The sequence below is a fragment of the Hypanus sabinus genome, chromosome 6, assembly GCF_030144855.1.
Source record: "Hypanus sabinus isolate sHypSab1 chromosome 6, sHypSab1.hap1, whole genome shotgun sequence".
NCBI lineage: Eukaryota > Metazoa > Chordata > Chondrichthyes > Myliobatiformes > Dasyatidae > Hypanus > Hypanus sabinus.
Genome location: NC_082711.1, coordinates 175,579,964 through 175,600,734, shown reverse-complemented (window position 1 = coordinate 175,600,734; position 20,771 = coordinate 175,579,964). Strand labels below are relative to the sequence as shown.

General features: G+C 40.2%; 1 protein-coding gene across 1 annotated transcript in view; it reads left to right on the top strand.

Annotated features, from left to right (window-relative positions):
- The window catches only part of ints2 (integrator complex subunit 2), an 85,953-nt gene that overhangs the window by 38,877 nt on the left and 26,305 nt on the right, over positions 1-20,771 (top strand). Inside the window, exons 14-16 of the mRNA XM_059973650.1 lie at positions 5,881-6,057; positions 9,966-10,074; positions 15,975-16,079. Of these exons, the coding sequence (XP_059829633.1) occupies positions 5,881-6,057; positions 9,966-10,074; positions 15,975-16,079 (391 nt within the window). The remainder of the gene's footprint in view (positions 1-5,880; positions 6,058-9,965; positions 10,075-15,974; positions 16,080-20,771) is intronic.

Below are 20,771 nucleotides of genomic sequence, written 5' to 3'. Positions count from 1 at the left end.
TTATATCTGGAACCATTAGCTCAATACATCAGGCAAAATGAAGATATTAGGGGAATTACTATTAGAGGGACAGAGCATAAATTGGCTTGTTATGTGGATGACATTTTGATCTATCTAGGGCAACCAACATACTCTTTACCTAAGTTGATGCTATCCTTTGAACAATATGGTCAATTATCAGGATACAAGATCAATACAGTTAAAACCCAGTTACTTTCATATTACTATAGCCCACCAAGAGAAATTGGAAGTCGATAACCCTGGGCGTGGCACACAGTCTTTCAAATATTTAGGCATCATTATGCCAAAAGATTTGGAAAAATTAACAGAATGTGATTATCAGCCTTTATATATAAAAAAATTAAGGAAGATGTGGCAAGATGGGGACCTGATTCCTTTTTTCGGTCTCAGTTCAAGGATTGAGTCTATTAAAATGAATATACTGCCCAGATTGTTATATCTCTTTCAAACCCGACCAATAGAGATTAATCAAAATCAGTTCAATGAATGGAACAAGATGCTATCAAGGTATATTTGGCAGGGTAAATGGCCTAGAGTTCGTCTCAAAACTTTGCAATTAGCAAAGGAAAAGGGGGGATGGGGCCTACCTTCTCTTAGAAATTATTATTTTGCAGCACAGTTGAGAGCTGTGATATGTTGGTATAACCCATCATATGACACTCAATGGAAAAACATTGAGGAGCGGTACTTCCCAAGCCCATACAAGCAATTTTGGCTGATGACAACCTGCAAAGGTACATAAATACTATTGATAACCCATGGGTGAAATTGACTCTTAAAAAATGGAAAACTGCTATAAAAGAATATAATCTAGAGGGAGATATTGCAATTCTTAAATGGTGTGCATATGACTCGGATTTTACACCAAATAAATTGGATGCTAGATTTAAGGACTGGACAGCTAAAGGAATACCAGTTCTTTGCAACATGATGAAAGAAGGAACACTGTTCAGTTTTGAAATGCTTAAAGAGAAACACTTAATTAGAAAAATAAGATTTTTATGGGGTATTTACAGATGTGACAATATGTTAATAAGACGTTTATAAATGTAACCAAGGCAAATACATGCTTGATAGAGCTCTTTAGAAAAGCATATAATTCAGATAATGGTAGTAGAATCAATTCAAGCATGTGTAAGGGGTTGTCAAATCTTAAAACACATTTGACTTCATACATTAAAACAAAATGGGAGAAGGAAGGAGGGATAATTATATCTGAGGAAGAATGGACAACAATATGGAGATATCAGTGGAAGTGTACCAGTTCACAGAAATGGAGAGAGTTTGGATGGAAAAACTTGATAAGGTATTTTATTACACCCTCTCAGAAATCCCATTATGATAGTAACCTCCCTGTTTGCTGGAGAAATTGTGGAAATCAAAATACAAATCATTATCATATTTTTTAGGGCTGCCCTGTTATCAAAAATATTGGAGGGGGATACACAATGCCCTAGAAGACATCTTTAAATGTGAAATACTCTTAGAGAGTAAGACCATATATTTTGGATATATACCTCAAGAATGGTTGAAAAGAGATAAATATTTAATGAATATACTGTTGGTGGCTGGTAAAAAGACTTACTAGGAAATGGTTATCACAGGAGAGCCCAACTTCAAATACATGGATGGAAATTACAATGGGCATTTACAAAATGGAGAAGATAACAGCATCTGTTAACCATAAGCTGGAACAATTTGATTCATACTGGGAAAAATGGTTTAACTACATAATGCCTCATAGGCCTGATTTTATCCTCACAAATCAATGAATCTGTGGTTTTAAAAAAAAGATTACTCCCTACTTGTACATAGTTCTTTCCTTTTGACTGTTTTTTCTTTCCACCCTTTTCTACAAACCCCATTTCCAGAAAAGTTGGGATATTTTCCAAGATGCAATAAAAACAAATATCTGTGATATGTTAGTTAACGTGAACCCTTATTTAACTGACAAAAGTACAAAGAAAAGATTTTCAATAGTTTTATTGGCCAACTTAATTGTATTTTGTAAATATACACAAATTTAGAATTTGATGGCTGCAACACACTCAACAAAATTTGGGACAGAGTTAAAATAAGATTGAAAAGTGCACAGAATATTCAAGTAACACCAGTTTGGAAGACTCCTCAGTAAGCAGGCTAATTGGTAGCAAGTGAGGTATCATGACTGGGTATAAAAGTAGCGTCCATCAAAGGCTCAGTCTTTGCAAGCAAGGATGGGTCATGGCTCACTCCTTTATGCCAAAATTTATGAGAGAATTGTTAGTCATTTCAAAAGGAACATTTCCCAACACAAGATTACAGAGAATTTAGGTCTTTCAACATCTACAGTACGTAAAATTGTGAAAAGATTCAGAGAATTCAGAGACATTTCAGTGCGTAAAGGGCAAGGTCGGAAACCACTGTTGAATGCGCGTGATCTTCGAGCCCTCAGGCAGCACTGCCTAAGAAACTGTCATGCAACTGTGACAATCATAGCCACCTGGGCTCGGGAGTACTTTGGAAAACCATTGTCACTGAACACAGTCCATCACTGCATCCAGAAATGCAACTTGAAACTGTATTACGCAAGTAGGAAGCCATACATCAACTCTATGCAGAAATGCCAGCGAGTTCTCTGGGCCCGAGCTCATCTCAGATGGACCGAAAGACTGGAACCATGTGCTGTGGTCAGGTGAGTCCACATTTCAGCTAGTTTTTGGGAAAAACGGGCGTCGAGTTCTCCGTGCCAAAGGTGAAAACGACCATCCTGATTGTTATCAGCGGAAGGTGCAAAAACCAGCATCTGTGATGGTATGGGGGTGCATCAGTGCCCACGGCATGGGTGAGTTGCATGTATGTGAAGGTACCATTGACTCTGAGGCATATATTAGGATTTTAGAGAGACATACGTTGTGCCATCAAGGCGACGTCTCTTCCCAGGACGTGCATGCTTATTTCAGCAGGACAATGCCAGACCACATTCTGCACGGGCTACAACAGCATGGCTTTGTAGACATAGAGTGCGTGTGCTTGACTGGCCTGCTGCCAGTCCAGATCTACCTACTATTGAAAATATATGGCGCATCATAAAGAGGGGAATCAGACAACGGAGCAAGAATGGACAAAATTTCCAATTGCAAATCTACTACAATTAGTATCCTCAGTTCCAAAACGATTAAAAAGTGTTATTAAAAGGAAAGGTGATGTAATACAATGGTAAACATGCCTCTGTCCCAACTTTTGTTGAGTGTGTTGGAGCCATCAAATTCTAAATTTGTGTATATTTACAAAATACAATTAAGTTGGTCAGTAAAACTATTGAAAATCTTTTCTTTTTACTTTTGTCAGTTAAATAAAGGTTCACGTGAATTAACATATCACAGATTTTTGTTTTTATTGCATTTTGGAAAATATCCCAACTTTTCTGGAATTGGGGTTTGTATAAGTGTACACCTCAGATAAATATTTTGTGGAGATTTATGATATATATGTACAATGTCTGAAATACATCTTATGGAAATGTTTGATGATGAACTTCAATAAAAAATAAATTACAAAAAATGGAAAAAGAGAATTTTACAACAAAATTTCTACTTCATTAAGAGTTTGAGGATATTGGGTATGTTGGCAGACATGCCAGTGGAGAGCATTCTAACTGGTGTATCACTGCCTGGTATGGAAGTTCCAATGCACAGAATCACAAGAGGCTGCAGAGGGTCAGCCTTCTGGGAATCATGGGAACAACCTTCCCACCATCGAAGGCATCATCCGCATCCATCAGTAAGGACCCTCACCATCAGGACATCCCTTCATCTTATTACTAGCATCAAGGAGATGGTTCAGGAGTCTGAAGACCTAAACGTGAAGATTTATAAACAGCTTCTTTCCCTCTGCCATCAAATTTCTTGATGGCTCACTAACACTATTTCATTATTACTCTTGTTTTTAATAGTGATATTTGTCTTGCACTGTAGTTACAAAACAACAAAATTCACAACATATCAGTGGTAGTAAGCCTGATTCTGATTTTGAATGCTTTTAGAAGCAAGTATGTGTGGAAGCATTGAGAAGTGATGAGATAGTAGCAGTTAGTGCAAGTTGGAAGAGATCACAGATTTATAGTGACCTCAGACTTGCCAAGTATGTGACTGGAAAAATAGTCTCAAACCTGTTTAATCCACGACATCAACCAACTTTTCTTTTTTTTTCTCTCCCACTCCCCCCCCCCCCCCTCTCTCTCTCCCTCATGGTAAGAATGTAGAAAAAAATGTGACTTTTTTGTGGAGCAGAATGAATTGCTTGAGTTCCTGCTGTGGTCTTGCTACCTAAAGTGTGTCTTCCTTTTTGGGATGTTTTTCCTCTATTACTAGTAATGACAATATCTTTATTTGTGGATGTAAAATACCGTTATCTATTTTAATCATTTAATACAGTGGTCCCCTGGTACCTGGCCGCAAGGTATGTGCTACTAGACCACAAGGAAACGATATGAGTCAGCTGCACCTTCCCTCATTCCCTGTCACACCCACTGTTAAACTTGAACGCACGCGAGGTCATCGGTTGCCTAAACACAGTGATACCCTGGCACCAGGGATCGCTGGTTGGCCTTGGGTAACCGGCTGGCGTGAAGTGCCATTGTTACTGGCCTGGAGCGCGGACAGACAGGCAGCAGAGGGTCTATAAACCTGTTTAGCACACTGAATGTTTGTGGGGAACTCATGCTAAAATATTTGCAGATAACCTAATTTGGGCTCAGGGTTTCTTAAGCAGAGCAGCTACCTCGCTGCGATCTACTGAAAGTCATCCCTCGAGCCAAACTTTTGTCAGCTGATAGATCCTACCTACAGGGAAGGGGAGGCACTCCTTGTTGCACTCCTCCTTGCTTGGTCGGTCGCTCTCTCTGGACTGTGACCGCCGCAGCCCCAGCATGGGGACCTCCAGCTCTTACTTTGTCCTCTCACCTGGCCAAGGTATCTGGCAGCAGGCAGGCGGGAGGGAGGCTGGAGCTCAGGCCCAGAAGCTGTCTAATGAGGCATTGAAGCCCTCGAAACAACTTCGGCGCCCTGAGTCCAAGCACCCTGCACTTAAAAACAAACCCGTTGAGTTTTTTAGTGGAAAAAACGTGAGCAAGTGGGACAGAAGCAAGTGCTGAGAGCCACGAAAACTAAATTGCAGAATAGACTGGACATTAGGAACCCCCTTCAAGTATCGCTGTCTCCCATCACCCCTTGATGGAACTGTCTTGTTGCAGGGAAACAAGCCCGGGGTCCCACTGATTCACCAATATTTGTTGCAATGATGTTGTATGTTCATACGAGGAAAATATGTGCTGTGTGTTTAATATCCAAACGTTACTTAAAACGTTTTGATACTATTAACTTACAAGTGATTTATAATTGATTTATTACTATATTCATGCGAGGAAAATATGTGCTGTGTGTTCAATATAAAATTTGTTAGATAAACCGTTCTAGAAACAAAATTGAGTGTATTAGCCACTTATAGGTGACTTGTAGTTGAGTTATCACCTATATTCCAGTCGTGATTAACACCCTTCCCCTGTCAGCCAGTCCACAAGAATATTGTCAATATTAAATCGGTTCACGGTGCAAAAAAGGTTGGTGACCCCTGATTTAATATGCAGGTCCTATGATGTTTCTACTGTGATGTTCTTAAGACAGGTGATTGTGCACAGTTCGGCTTTTAGATGGAAGTATGTTTTGGGAATTGCATCACCCCCTTTTATGGTAACTCACTGGCCCATGCGGAACTCTGCCCTTGTTTGCTGTTTCCTATCTCACACCCAGAGGGCCCACATCAATTACAAGATGTCTGAATGCTACAATTTTCAATATTATTTATTGTTCATACATTTAGGATTGGATTTATAGACAGATGTGTGAGACTACAACACCCCTGCACCCTCAGCTGATTCCTCTGATTGATGTATACATCAATTCCATTCTAACACCAGCATCCAAGAGTAATCCAGAAGCCACAAATCAACCAATTACAGAACAGGAGGTCCTGAATGTGTTCAATGGCCTTACCTGGGTAAGATCTGAATCTGTAAAGGCAGAAGGTTTGTACTGAAGTATTACAAGTTAATGGTTCTTGCTGGTAGAATACACTGATGTGATATCAATTGTTCTTAAAAATAAATCATAAACACAAGAGATTCTGCAGATGCTGAAAACCTAGAGCAACACACATAAAATGCTTGAGGGATTCAGCAGTTTGGTAGCAACTTTAGAGAGGAATAACAGTTGATGTCTTAGGCTAAGATGAAGGGTCTTCACCAGCAACATCAACTGTTTATTCCCCTCCATAGATGTTGTCTGAGTTCCTCCAGCATTTTGTGTGTTGGTTTTAAAAATTGATCACCTACTGTAATATTCTCCCTTTGTCACAGTAGTATCACTGGGCTGCTATTTATCCTTGACCTGTATGCATCCACAGATTCAAGTTACACAAGTATCTTGTACATGAATCAACCTTCTCACTAGCAATGGTAAATTGAAGAAAGGAAATTGTGCAACATTGAGTCTCCGTCGTTGATTGTTTTGTGTACTGTCACAGGGTAGATTGCAGCAAACACAGGAAATGCAGCTCTTCGATTCCAGTCTGCACTGAATTTAGTAGGAGTAGGATTAGAGGAAAAGTTAGTGTTTCCTCTCCTGGTAGTGATGGAGCGACCAACCCTTTTGCTGGAATCATATATTGGATTAGGTCTGACATGGGTGAACAATCCAAGACTAATTCCCCCACTGTCTCCCACCCCCAGCCTGATAGGCTCTTCCCTTACCAACATTTATGCATTTCCCTTCTGAATGTGACAGTTGAATCATTCACTGTCACTTTCAGTTCTTGTACCAATTATTTTCATTCCGTGTCCAAGCTTCTGACCTGCCAGTGACTAATTTCTCTATAATTTTCTTTTCCCTTCATAATTTTGTTAACTTTTGATATGTTCCATATAAGAAAACTTCAATTTCTTAAGTCTATCATCATAATTAGTCCTTTCTTTTAGTAACACACACAAAGGGTCTCGGCCCGAAACGTCAACTGTACTTCTTCCTATAGATGCTGCCTGGCATGCTGCATTCCAACAGCATTTTGTGTGTGTTGCTTGAATTTCCAGCATCTAGTGGACCTAGGGTAACAGAGGAACTGAAGGAAATTCACGTTAGGCAGAAACTGGTGTTGGGTATACTGATGGGACTGAAGACTGATAAATCCCCAGGGCCAGATGGTTTGCATCCCAGGGTACTTAAAGAGGTGGCTCTAGAAATCATGGACACATTGGTAATCATTTTCCAATGTTCTATAGATTCAGGATCAGTTCCTGAGGATTGGAGGATGGCTAATGTTATCCCACTTTTTAAGAAAGAAAGGAAGGAGAAAGAAAACAGGGAATTATAAACCAGCTAGCCTGACATCAGTGGTGGGGAAGATGCTGGAGTCAATTATAAAAGATGAAATTGCGGCACATTTGGATAGCAGTAACAGGATCGGTCCGAGTCAGCATGGATTTCGAAGGGGAAATTATGCTTGACTAATCTTCTGAGGATGTAATTATGAAAATGGACAAGGGAGAGCCAGTGGATGTACTGTACCTGGACTTTCAGAAAGCCTTTGATAAGGTGCCACATGGGAGATTAGTGGGCAAAATTAGAGCACATGGTATTGGGGGTAGGGTACGGATAGAAAATTGGTTGGCAGACAGGAAACAAAGAGTAGGGATTAACGGGTCCTTTTCAGAATGGCAGGCAGTGACTAGTGGGGTACCGCAAGGCTCGGTGCTGGGACCGCAGCTATTTAAAATATTCTTTAATGATTTAGATGAAGGGATTAAAAGTAACATTAGCAAATTTGCAGATGACACAAAGCTGGGTAGCAGTGTGAAATATGAGGAGGATGTTAGGAGAATGCAGGGTGACTTGGACAGGTTGGGTGAGTGGGCAGATGCAGTTTAATGTGGATAAATGTGAAGTTATCCACTTTGGTGGCAGGAACAGGAAGGCAGATTACTATCTGAATGGTGTCAAGTTAGGAAAAAGGGAAGTACAATGAGATCTAGGTGTTCTTGTACATCAGTCACTGAAAGTAAGCATGCAGGTACAGCAGGCAGTGAAGAAAGCTAATGGCATGTTGGCCTTTATAACAAGGGGAGTTGAGTATAGGAGCAAAGAGGTGCTTCTGCAGTTGTACAGGGCCCTGGTGAGACCACACCTGGAGTATTGTGTTCAGTTTTGGTCTCCAAATTTGAGGAAGGACATTCTTACTATTGAGGGAGAGCAGCGTAGGTTCATGAGGTTAATTCCGGGATGGCGAGACTGTCATATGTTGAAAGGTTGGAGTGACTGGGCTTGTATACACTGGAATTTAGAAGGATGAGAGGAAATCTGATTGAAACATATAAGATTATTAAGGGATTGGACACGCTAGAGGCAGGAAACATATTCCTGATATTGGGGGAGGCCAGAACCAGAGGCCACAGTTTAAGAATAAGGGGTAGGCCATTTAGAACGGAGTTCAGGAAAAACTTTCACCCAGAGAGTTATGGATCTATGGAATGCTCTGCCTTAGAAGGCAGTGGAGGCCAATTCTCTGGATGCTTTCAAGAAAGAGTTAGATAGAGCTCTTAAAGATAGCGGAGTCAAGGGATATGGGGAGAAGGCAGGAACGGGGTACTGATTGTGGATGATCAGCCATGATCACATTGAATGGTGGTGCTGGCTCAAAGGGCTGAATGGCCTACTCCTGCACTTATTGTCTATAGACTGTGGCTAGGCATAGCTCAAATACCATCTATAAATTTGCTGATGAAACGATCATTGTTGGTAATATCTCAGGTGGTGACGAGAGGGCGTACAGGAGTGAGATATGCCAACTAGCGGAGTGGTGCCACAGCAACAACCTGGCACTCAACGTCAGTAAGATGAAAAAGCTTATTGTGGACTTCGGAAGGGCAAGATGAAGGCAGTGTCCATTATTAAGGACCTCCAGTACCCAGGGCATGCCCTTTTCTCAATGTTACCTCTAGGCCGGAGGTACAGAAGCCTAAAGGCACACGTAGTGATTCAGGAACAGCTTCTTCCCCTCTGCCATCCGATTCCTAAATGGACATTGAATCTTTGGATGCTGCCTCACTTTTTTTTAATATACAGTATTTATTTTTTGCACTTTTTAAAAATCTATTCAATATACATAATTGATTTACTTATTTATTTATTATTTTTTTATTTACCTTTTTTTTTCTTTTCTAGATTGTATATTACTTTGAACTGCTGCTGCTTAAGTTAACAAATTTCACATCACATGCCAGTGGTAATAAACCTGATTCTGAATACAGGAGGAACTTAGCAGGTCAGGCAACATCTATGAAGAGGAATAAACAGTCGATGTTTCAGGGCAAGACCCTTCATCAGGACTCTGCCTCTGCCCAAAATGTTGACTGTTTATTCTCCTCCATAGAGGCTACTTGACTTGCTGAGTTCCTCCAGCATTTGCTGATTGTTGCTCTGGATTTCCAGCATCTGAAGAATTTCTTGTGTTAATGGAAACATCAGTGTATCTGGTAATGTGCTACTCCTCCATCCCTTTGTGGTTTTGTTATTGAATTTGTTGATACAGCATTATCTCTTTCGGAGGTGTTTAAACTTGTTAATCGAGTTAAATCTTCTAATGTGTAGCTGCTGTTCATGCAGAGTTGCATGTGTTAAGGAACATGTTGTAAATTACGGCCAGTCAAGGGTTTGCTTTCCACCATATAATCCCCCACTTTACCCACAGACATAACAAATCTATACAATATATCCGTTATTTATCCTTTGTTGCATGCAGACTTGTTTTAAAGTTGTAACTGTTGTGAAAATATTTTGAGGGTATTAAATATTAACTGAGCAGTCTACCATGTAAAATAAAGAAAGCTGATTTAATTTTCCTTTTCCCTTTTCCAGGGAGAGAACAACAGGTGTCGGCAGAGACACAGCATCACTGCCCAATTGCTGGTCCTCTATTACACTCTTTCATATGAAGAGACTCTGTTGTCCAACATCAAACCATTAGGTAAGTCTTCCTCTGCCTCACTGAGAAACATGCTTTTTTCAGCCCTCTCCTTCCACCCTTAGATGCGCTATCATTCAGTAGTCCGTGATAAAGTCAGGTTTTCTGTGAGACGCAAAATTCCCTTGCCATATCCTTCTCTACATAGATCCAAAATAAAGGCAGCATATAACCATATATAACCATATAACAATCACAGCACGGAAACAGGCCATCTTGGCCCTCCTAGTCCGTGCCGAACCCTTAATCTCACCTAGTCCCACCTACCCGCACTCAGCCCATAACTCTCCACTCCTTTCCTGTCCATATACATATCCAATTTTACCTTAAATGACACAACTGAACTGGCCTCTACTACTTCTACAGGAAGCTCATTCCACACAGCTATCACTCTTTGAGTAAAGAAATACCCCCTCGTGTTTCCCTTAAACTTCTGCCCCCTAACTCTCAAATCATGTCCTCTAGTTTGAATCTCCCCTACTCTCAATGGAAACAGCCTGTTCACGTCAACTCTATCTATCCCTCTCAAAATTTTAAATACCTCGATCAAATCCCCCCTCAACCTTCTACGCTCCAATGAATAGAGACCTAACTTGTTCAACCTTTCTCTGTAACTTAATTGCTGAAACCCAGGTAACATCCTAGTAAATCGTCTCTGCACTCTCTCTAATTTATTGATATCTTTCCTATAATTCGGTGACCAGAACTGCACACAATATTCCAAATTTGGCCTTACCAATGCCTTGTACAACTTTAGCATTACATCCCAACTTCTGTACTCAATGCTTTGATTTATAAAGGCCAGCGTTCCAAAAGCCCTCTTCACCACCCTATCTACATGAGACTCCACTTTCGGGGAACTATGCACAGTTATTCCTAGATCTCTCTGTTCCTCTGCATTCCTCAATGCCCTACCATTTACTCTGTATGTTCTATTTGGATTATTCCTGCCAAAATGTAGAACCTCACACTTCTCAGCATTAAACTCCATCTGCCAATGTTCAGCCCATTCTTCTAACCGGCATAAATCTCCCTGCAAGTTTGAAAATCCACCTCATTATCCACAACACCTCCTACCTTAGTATCATCGGCATACTTACTAATCCAATTTACCACCCCATCATCCAGATCATTTATGTATATTACAAACAACATTGGGCCCAAAACAGATCCCTGAGGCACCCTGCTAGTCACCGGCCTCCATCCCGATAAACAATTATCCACCACTACTCTCTGGCATCTCCCATCTAGCCACTGTTGAATCCATTTTATTACTCCAGCATTAATACCTAACGACTGAACCTTCTTAACTAACCTTCCATGTGGAACTTTGTCAAAGGCTTTGCTGAAGTCCATATAGACTACATCCACTGCCTTACCCTCGTCAACATTCCTCGTAACTTCTTCAAAAAGTTCAATAAGGTTTGTCAAACATGACCTTCCACGCACAAATCCATGCTGGCTACTTCTAATCAGATCCCGTCTATCCAGATAATTATAAATACTATCTCTAAGAATACTTTCCATTAATTTACCCACCACTGATGTCAAACTGACAGGTCTATAATTGCTAGGCTTCCTTCTAGATCCCTTTTTAAACAATGGAACCACATGAGCAATACGCCAATCCTCCGGCACAATTCCCATTTCTAATGACATATTAAAGATCTCCGTCAGAGCTCCTGCTATTTCTACACAAACTTCCCTCAAGGTCCTGGGGAATATCCTGTCAGGACCCGGAGATTTATCCACTTTTAAATTTCTTAAAAGCGCCAGTACCTCCACCTCTTTAATTGTCATAGGTTCCATAACTTCCTTACTTGTTTCCCACACCTTAGACAATTCAATATCCTTCTCCTTAGTGAATACCGAAGAGAAGAAATCATTCAAAATCTCTCCCATCTCCTTCGGTTCCACACATAGCTGACCACTCTGATTCTCTAAGGGGCCAATGTTATCCCTCACTGTCCTCTTGCTTTTAATATAACTGTAGAAACCTTTCGGATTTACTTTCACCTTATTTGCCAAACCAACCTCGTATCTTCTTTTAGCTTTTCTAATCTCTTTCTTAAGATTCCTTTTACATTCTTTATATTCCTCGAGCAATTCCTTTACTCCATGCTGCCTATATCTATTGTAGACATCCCTCTTTTTCTGAACCAAATTTCTAATATCCCTTGAAAACCATGGTGCTCTCAAACCTTTAACCTTTCCTTTCACCCTAACAGGAACATAAAGATTCTGTACCCTCATTTCACCCTTAAATGACCTCCACTTCTCTATTACATCCTTCCCACAAAACAACTTGACCCAATCCACTCTCTCTAAATCCCTTCGCATCCCCTCAAAGTTAGCCTTTCTCCAATCAAAAATCTCAACTCTAGGTCCAGTCCTGTCCTTCTCCATAATTATATTGAAGCTAATGCTATTGTGACCACTGGACCCGAAGTGCTCCCCAACACATACATCTGTCAGCTGACCTATCGCATTCCCTAACAGGAGATCCAACACTGCCCCATCTCTAGTCGGTACTTCTATGTATTGTTGCAAAAAACTATCCTGCACACATTTCACAAACTCTAAACCATCCAGCCCTTTTACAGAATGAGCTTCCCAGTCTACGTGTGGAAAATTAAAATCTCCCACAATCACCACCTTGTGTTTACTACAAATATCTGCTATCTCCTTACACATTTGCTCTTCCAACTCATTATAGGCCATTAGGTGGCCTATAATACACTCCTATCAGTGTTACTGCACCTTTCCCATTCTTCAATTCCACCCAAATGGCCTCCCTAGAGGAGCTCTCTAATCTATCCTTCCAAAGCACCACCATAAGATTTTCTCGGACAAGCAATGCAACACCTCCTCCTCTGGCCCCTCCTACTCTATCACACCTGAAGCAACTAAATCCAGGAATATTTAGTTGCCAATCACACCCTTCCTGCAACCATGTTTCACTAATAGCTACAACATCATAATTCCAGGTATCAATCCACGCTTTAAGCTCATCCACCTTTCTTACAATGCTCCTAGCATTAAAATAGATACATTTAAGATACTCTCCATCTCCTCCTCTCTTTCCATCCCTAACAATGCATTCAAATTTATTATCCTTTTCTTTCTTCTCCCCTACATCTTCGGGCTGAGCGCATCCCTTCTCCATCACCTGCCTTTCCTCCCTCACACACTGTCTATTTACTTGCTCTATTGGTGAACTAACCTCCTCTCCCATAGTTTCCTCAAATTGATTCCCGCCCCCCCCCCCCTCCCCATCTTACTAGTTTAAAGTCCTCCCTGTAGCCCTAGCAAACCTCCTCGCTAGGATATTGGACCCCCCAGGATTCAAGTGTAACCCGTCCTTCTTGAACAGGTCACACCTGCCCTAGAAGAGGTCCCAATGATCCAGAAACTTGAATCCCTGCCCCCTGCTCCAATCCCACAGCCACGCATTCATCCTCCACCTAATTCCATTCCTACTCTCACTGTCACGTGGCACAGGCAGTAATCCCGAGATTACTACCTTTGCGGTCCTTCTTCTTAACTGCCTTCCTAACTCCCTATACTCTCGTTTCAGGACCTCTTCCCCTTTCCTTCCTATGTCATTGGTACCTACATGTACCACGACCTCTGGCTCTTCACCCTCCCACTTCAGGATATCTTGGACGCGATCAGAAACGACTTGAACCCTGGCACCAGGGAGGCAAATTACCATCCGGGACTCCTGGTCACCTCCACACCTGTCTGAGCCCCTGACTATTGAGTCCCCTATTACTATGGACCTCTTTCTTCTAACCCTACCCTTCTGAACTACAGGGCCGTCCTCTGTGCCGGAGGCTCGGCCACTGTCACTCCCACCAGGTAGGCTGTCCCCCCCAACAGTACTCAAACATGAGTACTTATTGTCAAGGGGTACAGCCACTGGGGTACTCTCTAGTACCTGCCTCTTCCCCTTCCTGACTGTAACCCACCTATCTGCCTCCCGTGGTCCCGGAGTGACCACCTGCCTGTAACTCCTCTCTATCACCTCCTCACTCTCCCTGACCAGGCGAAGGTCATCGAGTTGTAGCTCCAGTTCCCTAACTCGGTCCCTCAGGAACTGCAGTTCGGCGCACCTGGCGCAGATGTGGACGTCCAGGAGGCTCGGAGACTCCAGGATCTCCCACATCTGACACCGAGAACAACAAGCTGCCCTCACACTCATACCTCCCAAATAACTGAAAATACAAGAACTAAAAGATAAGCCTACTGTGCCCTCTTCCGCCTAAGCCCTCTGAGCCCAAGCCCTACACTCTGTGCCCGGCTCACTCCGCTGCCCGCAAACGAAGCTGCCCGCTTCTTAAGGCGGCGTTCTTTATATATCTTCCCTCCTTCCCGGGCCTCCTTCACGCACCTGCGCAGTCCCGCCTCTCAGAACTCCGATCTGAGAAGCAATTGGACAATTTGAAAATGGCCGCCGCCGCACTTCCTCTCAAGCCTCGCTGTCCTCTTCCAAAAGAGAACTACCTCACTCAGTATCTCCTTTATATATCTTCCCTCCTTCCCGGGCCTCCTTCACGCGCCTGCGCAGTCCCGCCTCTCAGAACTCTGATCTGAGAAGCAATTGGACAATTTGAAAATGGCCGCCGCCGCACTTCCTCTCAAGCCTCGCTGTCCTCTTCCAAAAGAACAGTTTGAATATCAAGAACAGTTTGAGCTTGCCTTGATATTTCATTCTTGGCTCTTCAACAAATTGTAGTGCAAGATAGAACAAAAGTGATTTTCCACATTGGAGAGGATAACCCGTGTTACCCGTGTCGGCTGTGGCTCAATATTGCTATTTGCTGTTTGGGATTTTGCATAAAACAGCAGATCACAGTACAGGCCTTTCAACCTGTGCTGTGCCAACCCGATAACCTACTCCAAGATCAATTAAACCCTTCCCTCCTATATAGCCCTCCATTTTCTTCATCTCATGAGACTATCTTGGATTCTCTTAAATGTCCTAATGTATCTACCTCTATCCCTGGCAGTGTATTCAATTAATTTACCTCTCTGTGTCATTTTTTAAAAAAAAAGAAACCACCTGTGACTATTGCCACCCTTGGAATAAGGTGTTGGCTGTCCACTCTTACCATCTTATACTTATACCAAGTCTCTTTTCACCCTCCTTTGCTCCAAAGACAAAAACCCTAGCTCACTCAACCTTTCCTCATAAGACGTGCTCTCTAATCCAGGCAGCATTCTCTAAACCTTCCATGTTCTTCCTATAATGAGATCTAACTAGGGTTTTATAGAACTGCAACATTACCTCACAGCTCTTGAACTCAGTCTCCCAACTAATGAAGGCTAACACACAGAACATTTTCTTAACCAATTTTAAGACAACCTCTGGGGATTTTTAAACAGATAATCCCACTATGACATCCACTGTATTACTTAAGGAATTCTGTATTGTCTGGATTGTCCACTTAAATCTTAGCTTCATAAGTGACTTCAGTTTAACAGCCTCTGAAGCAACTTTAAAAGTGCAAAGGAGTTTTCTGTACTGTCCTAGGAAACATTATTCTTCAGCTAACATACATGACCAGATAAGTAGTTTTGTATATTTTAGTACTTTATGGCAACCTTTTAGACGCTAATTGACTACTCTGTTTCCCACATAACGTCAGTTTTTTTTAACCCAGCAAAAGTACTGCTAAGTGATTTGGAACCTACATTGTTGTTGCATAAATGAAGATATTATTTGTTGGTCTGACAGTCCCTATTAATTTGTTTTTTATCAAACTGAGCTATGAATGATGTTTCAGTTTTCTGATTTGACCCTTGCATTTTTCCTTAAAATCCTATTGGATTGTTGTCAGATTGGGCTATCGTTGGTGAGCATACTAAATATTTCTTTCACTCTTGTATGTGTTTTACAGCTGCAATGCAGAAGAAGCCCAAGTCATACTCTGCAGCACTAATGGACCAGATTCCTATTAAGTACTTGATTCGGCAAGCACAAGGGCTTCAGCAGGAGCTTGGAGGTAAAAGCAGATACTCCAGTTGTACCGTATGGCTACACTGAACACACATTTTGTGATGATAAAATGCCTCCTCTACCATTATTCTAGATAGTAGATGTGGAGAGGATGGCTCCTATAGTGGGGGAGTCTTGGACCAGAGGGCACAGCACCAGAATAGGATTTTCCTTTAGAACAAAGATGAAGAATTTCTTTAGCCAGAGGATTGTGAATCTGTACAATTCATTGCCACAGACCTTTGTGGAGGCCAAGTCAATTCAGTATATGTAAAGCGGAGGTTGATAGGTTCTTGATTGCAAGGGTATCAAAGATAACATGGGTAAGGCAGGAGAATGGGGTTGAAATTAATAATAAATCAGCCACAATAGAATGGAAGAGCGGACTTGATGAGCTGCATAACCTAATTCAGCTCCTATGTGCTATGGATATCTTTGAATCCTTGTTATAGGTCTTATTAACTCTTTTCAATCCTGTTGAAATGAGATTCCATTGGACTTTTTTTAAAATTGATTTTTAATGCATTTTCTACAACACTACAAATAAAAAAAAACCAAACCAAAATAAAAAATTAATACAGTGCAAAAAAACATACAATAATAATATAATACAAAAATGATAATTGAGAAAGCACCCAAATTGAAGTCATGTGAAGTTAGTATCCTCCCCATGCCCCACAACAACAAAAAACTCCAGACCAACCACAACAAAATATAGAGAATATAAATCAGGACATTCAAACCCCCAAAACTGTAAATACACTTGAAAACAGAAGATAATAATGCCTACTAACCAAAAAAAAAGAGCTGAAAGTAAGGGACTGAAAAAAAACCTTAATTAAGAGGAAAGTTATGAATGTACTCAATAGAAGGTCCCCAGACCTTATGAAACTTTATATTCGAATTAAGGATTGAATAATGAATTTTTTAAGATATAAACAGGACATAATATCATTAAGCCATTGAGCATGCATGGCTAAGGAGGATTAGACGTCTAGCCAGGAGAGAAGCAAAAGATAATATTCAACACTTAGTCGAACTCAAACGTATATCTGTCTCACCCAGAAAACCAAATAGAGCAATTAAAGGGTTAGGTTCTAAGTGGTGATTCAGAATACAGGATAAAGTTATAAAAACATCTTTCCAAAATTTCTCTAAACTAGGACAGGACCAGTACATATGAATAAGAGAAGCCTCGCTCCTTTTGCATTTATCACAAAGAGGACTAATATTAGGGTAAAATCGAGATAATTTAGATTTGGACATATGGGCTCTATGAACAATCTTAAACTGTAAAAGGCAATGGCGAGCACAAAGAGAGGTTGAATTAACCAATTTGAGAATCGAGTCCCAAATCTCATCAGATAAAGAGATATTTAAATCATGCTCCCAAGCTATTCAAATTTTATCCACAGGGGCATGCTGTAAGAGTGCTAATTTATCACGAATAAATGATATTAAACCTTTACCCAGTGGAGTAATAGAAAGAAATAAATCCATAACATTTTTCTCGGGCATTTCAGGGAAGTTAGGAATTAAAGGATTGATAAAGTGTCTAATTTGGAGATATCTAAAAAAATGGGCATTAGACAGATTGAACTTAGCAGAGAGCTATTGAAAGGATGTGAAGCGATTATTGATAAAAAAAAAGATCTTCAAAATGTCTAATGCCCTTCCTATACCAATCATAGAATGTTGAGTCATACATAGTAGGTAAAAAAAAGGTGATTATGTAAGATAGGACTAGAAAGGGAAAAACCATAAAAACCATAAAATTTCCTAAACTGGGCCCATATTCGCAAAGTGTGTCTGACAAGAGGATTAACAATTAGTCTAGACAAACTACTAGGGAGTGCAGTGCCAAGAAGTGCAGAAATAGATAAATCTTTAGTGGAACTCAACTCCATTGCCACCCAACCTATGAAAAAAAGACCAAAAGGTAGTGCAACGTATGTTAGCTAAATTAGGTAAAGCCATACCACCCTCTTTTTTAGATTTTTGAAGATAAACTTTATTAATTCTAGAACGCTTATTCTTCCACAGATATGACAAAATAATAGTCTAAGGAATCAAAAAAGGTTTTAGGAATAAAAATTGGGATAGATTGAAATAAATATAAAAATTTTGGGAGAACATACATTTTAACATTAATACGACCTACCAAGGACATAGATAGAGGTGACCATTGTGACAGACTCTGTTTTGTAGTATATAAAAGATTGGCAATATTTTCACAAAAAAGATCTTTAAACTTCCTTTTAACTGTAATCCCAAGGTAAGTAAATTGATTATGAACTACTTTAAAGGGAAGGTCATGAAATGCTAATACTTGTGCTTCTTTATTATTTGGGAAAAGTTCACTCTTATGTAAATTAAGTTTATAGCCAGAAAACTGGCTAAATTGATCAAGAAGTGAAAACATTGGAGGTAAGGATGTGGACGGATTTGAAAGAAAAAGTAATAGATCATCAGCATCAAGAAAAACTTTATGTTCAACACCCCCCCTCCAGATCCCGGTCAGTTCAGGACAGCTTCGGAATGCTATCGCCAGAGGCTCTATAGCCAAATCAAAGAGAAAGGGACTTAAAGGGCATCCTTGATGGGTGCCACGTTTGAGGTTAAATAGCTGGGATTTCTGAAAATTAGTCAAAACAGGCGGTAGGACACAGATACAGCAATTTGATCCAAGAGATAAAACTTTGACCAAAGTCAAATTTTTCTAAAACTTCAAAGAGGTACTTCCACTCTATACGATCAAATGCTTTCTCCGCATCAAGAGAGATAACGCATTCAGGAATCCCAGTTGAAGGTGAATATAAAATGTTAAATAAACGCCGAATGTTAAAAAAAGGAAGACGGTTTTTAATAAAACCAGTTTGATCATCAGAAATAATAGAGGGAATAACAGTTTCTAATCTATGAGCCAAAACTTTGGCCAAGATTTTAATATCAACATTAAGCAAAGAAAACGGCCTATACGAGGAGCACTCTGTTGGGTCTTTACCCTTTTTTAATAAAAGAATAATAGATGCCTCATTAAAAGAGGGTGGCTATTTACCATAATTAAACGAGTCAGATAGTACTGAGAGTAACTGAGGAGAAAGGAGTGAAGAGAATGACTTAAAAAATTCGACAGGGAACCCATCAGGTCCAGGAGATTTCCCTGAAGACAATGCAGAAATTGCAGAAGATATTTCTTCTGATGATATAGGCTCAAGTTTTGCTTTAAAATAAGATGAAAGCGAAGGAATATTCAGATTATTTAAGAAAAGATCAACAGAAATATTCATTCAGAGATTCAGAGGAATAAAGCCAAGAGTAAAAATTTTTAAATACGTCATTGATTTCTTAGTGATCTGACGTAAAATCCCCATTCTCCTTCCGGATCTTTGTAATATGTTGTTTAGCTTTGAATGCCTCAGCTGATTAACTAGCAATTTACCAGATTCATCACCATGAATATAAAAGCGACTCTTACTTTCAAGAAGTTGGTGTTCAACAGGTTGAGTAGACAGAAGATCAAATTTAGTTTGAAGCTCTACATGCTTCTTGTATAATTCAGGATTATTAGTTTGAGCATACAATTGATCTAATTCTTTAATCTGATTGATTAGGTCTAATCGATCTATATGGGACTTCCTATTAAGATTTGCTGTATAAGAGATTATTTGACCCCTCAAATATGCTTTCATGGCATCCCAGACAATCTGGGATGACATTTCAGATGATGTATTAGTGTTAAAATAAAAAGTTATCTGATCCTTAAATTTTAGAAAATCATCTTCCGATAATAAAGTCAAGTTAAATCGCCAGTGTTTATTCCTCTGAGGGAGACCAGGAAAGTTTAAAGACAAAGTAATTGGGGCATGATCAGAAATCAGTATACTCTGATAATCACAAGAATGGACAAATGAAATAAGTAGATTATCAAGTAAAAATAGTCAATTCGAGTAAAGGTATGGTGAACATGTGAAAAAAAAGAATAATCTCTCTCAGTAGGATGAAGGAAACGCCATATATCTGAGATACCATAGTTAGAAAGAAAAGAGTGAATAGCTAAAGCAGATTTAGTAGGTGATCTAGTAACAGAGGACAATTGATTCAAATTAGGATCTAACCAACAATTAAAGTCGCCACCCAGTATAAGAGAATATTAATTTAAATCTGGTAGTGAGGGGAAAAAACGTTCAAAAAAATTAACATTATCAACATTGGGAGCATATAGGTTTGCTAGTACAACTTTAGTATTATATAATTTACCAGAAACTATAATAAAACGGACATTTGTATCAGATATCTTATTATGGAGTTCAAAAGGTATATTTGAATTAATAAGGGTGGAACCCCCCCCCCCCCCAGCTTTGACGGCAAAGGATGAATGAAAATGTTGACCCACCCACTTTGACAAAAGCCGAGAATTATCAAAACTACGAATATGAGTTTCTTGAAGGAAAGCAATGTCAGCTTTGAGTTGTTTAATATGAGAGAAGACCTTCCTTCTCTTAACAGGATGATTCAATCCCTTTACATTCCAGCTCACAAATTTAAGTGTATTAACCATTATCAATTGTTAGTGCATAGACGGTAGTAGGCATATGTAACCCCCTGGGTCGCCTCAGGCTCGCTCAGCTCATTTCGTCTAGGGGGAGCAGCCTTCGGACCCGCCAAACTGGGTAATCAGCTGGTGTGGATGCTGTGT